The 11,639-nt window shown below is 36.0% G+C and overlaps 1 protein-coding gene across 4 annotated transcripts in view; it reads left to right on the top strand.

The window, feature by feature from the left end:
• Gulp1 (GULP PTB domain containing engulfment adaptor 1) overlaps positions 1–11,639 on the top strand; it is a 280,339-nt gene that overhangs the window by 173,740 nt on the left and 94,960 nt on the right. For all 4 annotated transcript variants that reach the window (XM_055617032.1, XM_055617034.1, XM_055617031.1 and 1 more), the window contains one exon: positions 1,215–1,276. In XM_055617032.1, coding sequence (XP_055473007.1) covers positions 1,215–1,276 — 62 coding nt within the window. The remainder of the gene's footprint in view (positions 1–1,214; positions 1,277–11,639) is intronic.

The raw sequence follows: 11,639 nt of genomic DNA, 5'->3' as shown, positions 1-11,639 counted from the left end.
AGAAAGAAAGAAAGAAAGAAAGAAAGAAAGAAAGAAAGAAAGAAAGAAAGAGAGGAAGAGAATTTGCCTTTGTAAATCTTGGCTTCTTTCTCCTCTTATGCTTTTACTAGAATATTTAGGAAGTTATATGGACTATATAAATAAAGTACAACATTGAAGGAAAATAAATATGACATCGATACAAGCACCATCCAATACACATTAGTGTAACAACCTTTGTACATGTGCGTATGTTTTTATGTGTGCAGACACAGATGTGCACATGAATGAATGTGGACCAGATCCAGATGTTGATGTTGGGGGTGTCTGTTAGTGACTTGCCCTCTTATTCTTTGAGACGTAGCCTGTCAGTGACTGCTGAGCTCATTATTTTAGCTAGATCAGCTGGACAGTGGGATCCAAGTCTTTTTATAGCTTGGTTTCTCCAGTGTTCAGATAAGAAATGCTGCACAAAGTTGTTACATGGGTAATGCACATCTGAACTCATGCTTGCTCTGAAAATACTCCAACTGCTGAACCAACACCACAGCCTTTCATTTGGAATGATTTTATTTCTGGTATTGCATTACATTTGTCTAACCATTTCCAATTACTACAATTAAGATTATTAATTTTCACAACTTCTGAGAGTAGATCTTGAACTATTGCTTTTATAAATTTAAAATAGAGGCTATCCTAATAGCCTATTGCTTTCTATGAGCATAATCAGTTAGTGTATTTCAACTTCATGTAAATGCAGTTTCCTTTAATGTATTTTACTATTTAGAATATGCAAATATTGTTGCCAATTATCATAACTATAAAGAACAGATTACTTTTATTATCTGCTGATTTTGAACTATATCTTGGCATTATGAAAGCATTAAATAAAAGAAAGATATTTGTCTTACGTTGCCTAATTGTTACTGCTCACAGCCACCACATGTTCTTACAATGTGGGGACAGGAGGTGTGCATGTGTATGACAGAAGGAGAGCAAGTTTGAGGCAGCCTTGTCTACATACTGACATCCAGCAAAATTAACAAATGGCTTTTATTGTAAGAAAAGAATAAACCTTAATCATTTCTAGTTACAATTTCTTACTTTCATAGTGTAAGAAAGGCTCAAGAAATTATACTTCTTTCCCCAGCGAGACTTCCTTCAGGTGAGAATGTATGAATATGCCATCATAGAAATTTGTAGTTTAATCCAATATTGCATTTTCTCTCTTACAGACAAAACATGGATGCATACGCCTGAAGCCTTATCAAAACATTACATCCCCTATAATGCAAAGGTAAAATAGTTAATGGGGTTTTATCTGATTTTGCATTGTTAGATGTTGTTTTGAATAGTTGTGCTAATGTAAAAAATGCTTATGCATTGACATTTCCTGGTAAGTGGTATTTGAAACTAATTTGATATTACTGAAATAAAATAACATGAAAACAGTCCTTTTAAAAAAGTATACTCTAGTTTCTCCACAGTCATGTGTTTCATTTATGCTTTTTATTATGAGTTATTTAATAATAGACTATTTTTACATTTTTAATTTAATTTTTGCAATGTCATTAATACTTATTTATTTATTTATTTATTTATTTATTTATTTATTTATTACAATTTCATTGCCTCTGGGAAATTAAGCAACTTAAAAATTATCTTCCCTTAAAGGCATTTTAATATTGTTGTACACTGACAGCAAATAAAAGCTAATCTGGGAAAGTGAGATACAGTTTTCATATGCAATTCTTATTCAAGAAAAGAAGCTCCAGACGCTGGTGGCACATGCCTTTAATCCCAGCAGAGTTGGAGGCAAGTAGATCTCTGGATTCAAGGCCAGCCTGGTCTACCAAGTGAGTTCCAGGACAGCCAGGGCTACACAGAGAAACTCTGTCTTGAAAAAACAATAACAAGAATAACAACAATGAAATAAAAAAAGAAAGAAAAAGAGAAAGAAAGGAAGGAAGGAAGAAGGGACATGTAAACCATAAAAGGATAAAATGCATTTTCACTTTCATTGCATTACTGTATTTTGATGAAGAAGCGTTAATACATATGCCATCATTCTAAAGATTTGATCTATTGTTTGAAATTTTTCCGATGGGATATAATTTATAAACTGGACAGTAGAGAATAATGTGACTTTGCAGTTAGCAAAAGATCTGATCTAGTTTTCAAAGGAATCTGAGTCAAAAAGTTGAAGAGATAGAAACAAATGTAATATTTGAGATTTTTAAATATGAGGCTAAGGTAAGCTTGGACTGCTGGACTTTGAAGACAGCATGAAAGAAGTAGGGAACTTTAATATTTTAGAAGAGAGATTAAGGATTTAGAGATTAACAGACTATACTTTGTGATACAATAAGCATAGACTTAGGCATTCTTTTAGGAAAAATGAGAAGTTTACTGAATAGAAAATCAACCTGAACAGGGATGGCTCATGTCTACATCAGCAGGGAGAAATATGCAAAAGACCTGAGGAAGAAACCGCCTCAGAATGTGTTCTCAGCATCAAGATTTGTTAGGAACAGTAAAAAAAAAAAAAAAAAAAAAAAAAAAGTGATTTTATAGAAAAAAATGCTCTAAAATGCCTTCCATGCAACAAAAATATTCGGGAAATTCCTCTAACATTTACTAATTCCTTTATAAAATTAGCATGGAGGCTGATCGCCACCACTTATTGTGTAACACTACTGAGCCAAAGAAAAATTTTATTACCTATCATACCAAGTATTTATCATAAATAGAAGGTGATATATATATATATACATATATATATACATACAGATATGTATACATAATATATACATATATACATTTGTATGTAGAGAGAGAAACATACCATTTAGACAACTATTATTTTAAGCGGCTCAGTCAGGCCTTGGCAGTCATAATACAATTACATATTTTAGGTGGAACTATCAAGGGCTATTTCATATTCTGTAATTAAGTGCATCATATCAAAATGCTGGTTTGTTACGATTAGGGAGGCTCTGTTCTAATCACCATCTCTCACTTGAATACTTCAAGGCTAATGTGACCTTGGAGATCTGTATGTAGACAGTATTAAATTGCTTGTGCTGTACCAGATTGATAACTGTAAAACAAATGACCCTAATGAAAAGTGACAGAACACGTTCCCACACAGGGGCCAGCAGCATTCTGTAAGGCTTCTGTAGCAGTATCTGGCACACAGATGCTGTTTAATGAATGAATGAGTGACTAGGTGTTATTATGTGCCCTTGTTTTTCACGTAGTTTATTATGGAAAAGCAAGTTGCTTATGTGAGTTTTAAATAGACCTCACTTGTGAATATGTATATCATATGTGCACCAAGTAGAATTGCAGCAATCTGAAAAACATTCATTTCCCCTCTTTGTAGCACTTTGTATTTTTAGTAGATCTATGATAAAAATGTGCTCTCCTACCTAGCAGTGTATCAAAGCAAATACTAAGACTCATAACCAAACCTTCGGCAGAGTGCAGAGAATAATATGAAAGAAGGTGCAGTCAGTATGACGTGGAGAGGATAGGAGCTCCACAAGGACCAAATATATCTGGGCATAGGGGTCTTTTCTGAGATGACACTCCACCAAGGACCATCTATGGATATAACCTAGAACCTCTGCTCAGATGTAGCCCATAGTAGCTCAGTATCCAAGTGGGTTCTCCTTGTAAGGGGAACAGGGATTATTTCTGACAGGAATTCAATGGTAGGCTCTTTGACCTCCCCACTCCCCCAGGGAGGAGCAGTCCTGCTAGGCCACAGAGGAGAACTTTGCAGCCAGTCCTGAAGGTACCAGATAAAACAGGGTCAGGTGAAAGGGGGGGAGGTCCCCCCCTATCAGTGCACTTGGAAAGGGGCAGGGAGGAGATGAGGGAGGGAGGGTGGGATTGGGAGGGAGTGAGGGTGCAGGATACAGCTGGGATACAAAGTTAATAAACTGTAACTAATATTAAAAAATAATTTAAAAAAAGAAACAAAAAGCTCTGGAATATACCAACATTTAGTGAAGCTTTAGTCAAAGATGCTTTATACACAATAGGCATTTAAATAATGAATGCATAACCTATATTATCACATTCAGTTTTTTAAACAACACTTTAAAGTAAAAAAGACCTTAGTTGTTTTTTTTTTCAGCTGTCTCCATCCTACTGTTTTTGTGAAAATAAGCAAAGTGTGCAGTGTTTCACCATTAGTTTTCTAGCATGTAGGTGATGACAACATTGTTAGTCAGTATATAGGACCACGGTAAGCATCACTAACAACAGAAGTCTTGCAAAAACAGAATAATACCGTAAGTCTCCAGTGTCTATAAGGGTTTAATGAATATACATTAGTGATAATGTTCTGCATTGATACACCAATCACTTATAATAAAAGCCTACCATGTCACTTTGAAAAGTTCTGTGAAAAACATGTGTTTATGGTTGTTAATAAAGCTGGGCAGTTATTTTATATCACATATTATTTCAAACTTTACCTTCTTTATATCTAAAACAACTCAAGTAAGAAATTGCTAGCATTGCCTTCTTAAGTTTGAATGCATTGTCCAGTTATAGAAAAGTTGCGTACAGCTATAATTGTTAGTTAGGATGTAGCCCAAAGTATTCTCCATGATCTGTAATCTTCCATGCTGTACTGACCCACATCCTGTGAACACGGGCTGACTTTTCATATGGCATACAATCTAACAAGAAGAGAGCACTTTTTTTGGGGGGGGGGAGGAGATGGGCGTGGGGTGGTGGTCAAAGAGCCTGCCATTGAGTTCCTATCAGAAATTGTTCCTGTTCCCCTTACTAGGGTACCCACTTGGATACTGAGCTACCACGGGCTACATCCGAGTAGAGGTTCTAGGTTATAACCATACATGGCCCTTGGTTGGATAAACAGTCTCATAAAAGACCCCTGTGCCCAGATATATTTGGTCCTTGTGGAGCTCCTGTCCTCTCCAGGTCATATGAACTCCCCCTTTTTAATAGAAGATGCCTTATATGTGTGTGTAGACCGTTATCATAAGGAGCACAATAGCCAGCATAAAGGTCACAATAAGTCCTCGTTTGATTTCTATTGCTGTGATAATACAATGACCAAGAGAACTCGGGAAGGAAAGGGGTTATTTGTATAACAAGATACAGTCCATCGTCAAGGAAAGCCTAGGCAGAAAGCCTAGCCTCTGGGAACCTAGAGGCAAGGGATCATCAGGGAATACTGGATTGTTCCCTGTTCTCAGTTGCTTTCTTATACTATGCAGAACCACCTGCCTAGAGCTGGAACTGCCCACGGTGGGATGAGCCCATATCAATCATTTATCAAGAAAATTTAACCCAGACATGCCCACAGGCTGGTCTGTTGGAGGTGAATATTCTGATATGCTCTTTCAGATGACTCTAGTTTTTGTCAAGTTGGCAAAAGCTAACCAACACATATCATGTCCTCTGTCATTCACATGACACTTACAGGAAGTTCTAGAGTTTGAGAGAGCAGTGAGTCATCCCTCTGAGGTAGGATTCCCAAATTCAAATCAAGCAGACCATTATTTCTATCTGACAGGTATGACAGAGGCTGAACTGCAGCAGTGGATATTAGCGATATAATATAATATAAACATACTAAAATCTATAGTCCTAAAGAAACTAAACAACAAGGACGACCCTAGGGAAGATTCTTAATCCTCATTCAGAAGGGCAAACAGAATAGACATCAGAAGTAGGAGAAGACAAGGAACAGGACAAGAGCCTTCCACAGAGGACCTCTGAAAGTCTCTACCCACCAGGGTGTCAAAGGAGATACTGAGACTCATGGTGAAACTTTGGGCAGAGTGCTGAAAACCTCATGGAAGAAGAGGGAGATAAAAAGACATGGAGGGGACAGGAACTCCACAAAGAGAACAACCGAGCCAAAAACCTGGGCCCAGGAAGGCCTGCAGAGACCGATACTCTAACAATGACTAGGCATGGAGAGGACCTAGACCCCCTGTTCAGAAGGTACAGGGGCTGTCTTTGACATGCGTTATGCCAGGATCATGAGACCCTCAGAGACCACCAGGAGACAACTCAATGCAAAAGCAAAAGAGCCTTATTACGAGAGTGATTGAACTCAGGAACCAAGTCTCACTGATGCAGCAGTAGAGAAGTGATACCCTGATCCCTGGATGAACAGGGTTTTTAAAGGGAAAAAGTGCAAACAGGGAGTTTCCATGACAGCAAGCAGGGGGTTCATGCCTTGGTGTTACAGGATTAGGTAAAAGTCAAAGGGGCGAGGTGACCCTCTAGCTGAGGCACATTATCACAATTGCCATTCTTCTAAACTACATCTGGAACTGGGAGGAATTTTCCCAACCGATTCTCATTGATTGTTGCCAGGGAGATTGTCTCTGTTTTCTACCAAGTATTTATTCTGTGATATTTCCTGGAAGCTGTTGCTAGAAGAGTTAACTTAGTTTTCTGTCAAGTGCACATTCTGTGATATTTCCTGGTACCTGAGTTCAGCTCCTGGGCAAGATGGCTTCTCATTTCAAAATGGAATCACCTAAGCCAACTTAAACTCTTCACATGAACTCAGTGGCTGGCTTTTTGATCACCCCCCCCACCCCCCGGGAGTGGCGGGGAGTGCAGGCTTACCAGATCACAAAGGAAAATGATACAGCCAGCCTTGATGAGATGATAGCCTAGGGTCAGAGAGAAGGGGAGGAGGTCCTCCCTAGGGAGGAGGTGCTCCCTAGATGGGGCAGTGGGGAAGAAGAAGGATAGTGGGATGGGACTGGGGGGAGACAAAGTGAATAAATTGTAATATAAATAACTAAATATAATTAAAAATTATCTATCAAAAATCTCTCTACAACGTTGGATCACTAGGACAGTGTTGGCTAGTTTTATGTCAGTTAAACACATGCTAGAGTATTTTGGGAAATGGGACTCTCAGTTGAGAAAGCAGTTCCATAAAATTGGCCTATGGTTAAGTTTGTTGGGAATTTTCTTGATTTGGATGATGCCAACTATGGGTAGTTTCCTTGAGTGTACAAAAAAGCAGCCTGAACAAACTGGTGAGCAGAATTCTTATACGCCTTCTGTTTCATTCTTACCTTTGCATTCCTGTCTTTAGTTTCTGCTCTGACTTCCCGCAATGATGGAGTGTGACCCAAAAGTTGTAAGATGGAATAGGAAGGGGAGGAATAAACTCTTTCCTTCCCAGTTTGTTTTCGGTCATGGTGCTTTATTACAGTCATAGATAACCTAAGCAGAAAAAGAAAAATACTAAGGATGAGCTGGCCAGAAATTCTATCCAGGAGCTGATCCTGAAAACCACAGGTAGAATTTCTTTTCTTCCTTTGGGGAATATTAATTCCATCTCTATTTTGTTCCCAGGACTTTTTCAGTTTCTTCAATCAGGCCTGCCCAGATCATCTAGAATAATTTCCTTTTCTACAAAGTATTAATTGATTGTAGGCATTAAGTATTCCTATATAATAATTTTATTACAGCTTCTAGATTAGAATTTGACTATTTATTTAGCCAGTAGAACTTGGTGAATATGCACATAGGACTGCCTGTCATAAGTCTATTAATAGACAAAACTAAAAAGGGACACAGAAAACTTTTTTGGATTATGGAAGAATCATTTTAAGTCATAAACTAAACGTAGAAGATTTTAATACTCTCTGCCATGAGATGAAAGTTGATTTTGTCCGTAGAGTGAAGAAGTCTTTAGAACTCCTAGGAGATGACCGTAATGGCACAGGATTACTCATAAGTTCACTGAATGGTAAGAAATACATATGTCATAATTCTAAGGTGACCTAAACATCAGACAAATAGTGATGCAACATAGGAACAGAGTGTATATGCAGAACAGGAGTAGGCCTTCCTTCATATTGGCTCAAAGAGAAGATTAGCTGTTAGAAGTTTGCTCTTGCTTCACTTTTGGCATGAACTGCTTTAAAATTAAGGAGATCAATTTAACAGAACTGTTTCAGAATAGTTAGCAATATTTAACTAGTATTTTAATTTTATTTAATTAGCTAATAGTTAAATCATGATTGTCCCCTGGAGAAATAAGTGATGACATTCATTTAAGATATCTTCAATTTTTGATTTTCTGCTTGAATATTATTCTCCCTTTAATTTCTTTTTAAGAATACATTTTTTCCCACCTTCTTTCATTTTGACGAGTACTGATTGTAAAATTTTGCATTTGATCATTGTATTGAAACCATGTTGAAATGCATGTGAGTATAGACTACTAGGGAATCATTTAGTGAGTGTCAGACTATGTAAGGTTCATTAGTTCTGGTAACTTCTTTATGTTTAGTGACAGAATTAGTGCTAACTCACCAGAAATTTATCATATTTCCCTCTGTACTCTGTTGTAGAGCTTTTAGTCTGTAGTTATAATGTAAGGGGAAAATTGCATTAAGAAATCAGTGTAGTGTGGATCATTGGAAGCCTGCCTTTACAGACAGAATAAAATATAAAAAGGAAAGGAACTCTCAAAGTATATGTGGCAAATGTGTGTTTACTCTGCAGAATTATGATCTAGTCAAAGAATTTGAAAGTCACTACTTTTCAATTGTAACCTGTAACCTGTTTTTCAACAGACTAGATTTGACTACATTTAACTAACTTAAAAGTGAAAATCTGCCTATAAGTAGCCACCATTTTTCAAGACAATGTCTCAGTCACGACTGGCCTGGGACTGACAGAGATCTGCATGCCGCCTGTCTCTGCTTCCTGAAAGAGAGCATTAAATGTATATGTCATTAGAGCCAGATACTGGTATATTTACAGTAGACGAGATGGTTAAGAAGTTTAATCACATACTCTGATTAAATATAGATTCTTACAATAATTCTTCAAATATTCATGAAATTACAGAATATTAAAAATGTACAAAAAAATGAAGGAAAGCAATAAGATCTTACAACTTAATTGTATTGTCTAGTCATTTCTTCCTTCCTCCCTCCCTCCCTTCTTCCCTCCTTTCTTTTCTATGGCTGTTTTATGAGATAGGACCACAGTGTTTATACTATACTAGCCTCAAACTTGAAACCATTGTCTTGGGCTCCTTAGAGCGAGATTATAAGTGTGCCTGATTTCTGAAGACAAATTTTTAACTAAAATTGACCATAAGGAGCCAAAATATATTCACTGAGTACAAGCCAGATGTGATTGCTCCTTGAATCATACTAGGGGCTATAGAAGCACCCAGAGTCTGAATACATTTTGAAAATAAGGCTGACAGGATCTAAATATGGATTTTATATTCATCTCCCATTGCTATAATTAGAACATTAAAGCAGGAACTTTCAAAGATATCATCCATAAAGGAGCTGTATTTCCATGACCTCCCACTTCTGACAGGAATGGTAAGCTGTCTTTTAAATGAAGGTGAAATGCTGACAGATTTTTATTTTAATCAGTTTATTATTCTATTTATGTAACAGCCATTTTCTAGATGAAGACTTGTGACAAATGTTTCATATAGAATATTTTTAAAATATTTTATTTTAAAATAAATAACTAGAAGACTAATGCCTTGATCCTTTGTGAAATGTTTAAATTTAGGATATGTTCACAGAAACTGGAGTTGTAATTTAGTCGTGGAACACTTGCCTAGTGAACGCAAAGCCTTAGACTAATTCCCCAGGAAGTATATACTCAGGTCTTTGTATGTATAACATATGCGAACCATATGTATAATGCATGAAGTACAATATAATATAATGTATGAAGCAATGGATTCTTAAGAGCATTGCCAGGCTATTTTTTCATTTTAGGCATTCTTTTGTTGTAGGCACTGAAAATCAGCCAATCGACATAGAAACAAATTTGACTTTAAAACTTGTGGCTTTTCTGAAGAGAGTGAACTATCAGAAAAAGAATGAAGAATTTTGGATGAGAACTATATAGGTGATGAGAAACACTGTGAAATACAAATGTCAGAGAAACGTTTAATAGGAGGTTACATCAGATGTCAGTGTTTTCTAGTGATGTTGGCTTTTCCTACGGGAAATGAAATGTGTGTTGCTCTCCTCTAGATGTGTTTTGAGGACGCTGACTCAGTGCGCTGGGCATCTTCTAGCTAGCCTTTCTCTACACCTCACATCCAAGACTCTAAAAATTTATAATCAATAAACTCTTATTTGGCTTCAAAGACAAAGGTAAAGAAAAAGGGAACAAAATCAAGCCAATAATGTGATGTATATTTTTAAAAAGGGTTAAAACACGAAAATAAGGCACAGTATCAAATGTCTCAGTGAGACGGTAGAGCGTTGTAAAGCTTGGGTCTTGCATAAAATATCTTGGTTCCTGTTGTTTGAAACTTTTAGCTAAAAATCCTGTATTCCTTTGTACTCCATAAGAACAAGAATTGCATCTCAAATTACACTGCTAGTAAAAGTTTGTGGTTATAGCAAATGTATCCTGTTGCAGTGATTTGAACTTTATAAACTGTCTTGGCTGAAATTTCCACTTTGTTAACCCAAAACAGATTGATACATTTTTCTGTTTATTTTTTATTTTCATTTGTTGAACAGGTTCCTAATTATATGGATTTTCTTAGTTTATTGTAAGATTCTAACAAGTGTAGATGCATGTATAATTCTATCTATCCACATACCTGTCTATCATGTACACACACACACACACACACACACACACACACAAAGCATTTGAGGTGATATGCCAGGATGATATTATTAATAATATGCTCATCATAGACAGTATCTGTCAACTCTGGAGTCTGCCCTCATTGATATACTTGGAAATAATTTTTTGGTTTTTACTGTTGTGTAAAGAGTAGAGAACAAACCACTTCAAATCCATGACAGGTATATGTATCTATATTTTTCTGCTTGCTTCAGAGATTGTAACACCAGTGAAAGTTTGCAGTGGCAACCTGATACTTTCACTGGGGAGAGAATGAGGTTTCTTTCAGATTGACAAGAGATTGAATACTGCCAGGCTAGTAAATTTACAAAAGAGCTTCGACCATTAAAGAAAAGCACCATGATGATTATACCTCTCTATTATCTTGAGATTCCCACAAGTGCATTCTGAAGGAAAATATTTTGTCAATTTTTTTTTTTTTTTTTTTTTTTTTTTTTTTTTTTTATAAAAAAAAAAAATTTTTTGTTTTTTTTTTTTTTTTTTTTTTTTTTTTTTTTGCTCGGATAAAATAAAAAAAATGTGTGGAGGCTAATTAAAAATCTGTTAAAGAGTATCATGTTAGAAGTTAATGAAGCGAAAGTTCTGCCATTAAGTGGACTAATGAGTCATGGTAAAGAAAGATTTTAATTTAAGCAAGCAAGTTGATTAATACCTAAGGTCTTTTGATGAGTGAAATATTAATGTTAGTTTGTAACTTTACTGAAGAAAATTCATATCTTAGAAATATATAATACCTGCTACTATGTCAAAGAAAAGGGAAACACAAAGTATATTCAGACTGAACTCTGTGAGACCATTAAAGGCACAGAAAAATGACCTTTTTGTAATACATTTCTGGAATGCCGAAAATGGCATAGAATTCTAAATTTGTAAGACATTTTAATGTAATTTTATAATATGCATAAATATTTGAATTTTCCAAGTTTGCTAATTGTGACACAAAAATATATGAAAAAGCATCCTGCAAAGTTCAGAAGTGTTTTCTATAA

Source organism: Psammomys obesus, unplaced genomic scaffold, assembly GCF_907164565.1.
Source record: "Psammomys obesus unplaced genomic scaffold, mPsaObe1.curated_primary_1811, whole genome shotgun sequence".
In the NCBI taxonomy this organism is placed as follows: Eukaryota; Metazoa; Chordata; class Mammalia; order Rodentia; family Muridae; genus Psammomys; species Psammomys obesus.
Note: the sequence above shows the minus strand (reverse complement) of the source record. Positions and strands in the feature narration are given on the sequence as shown.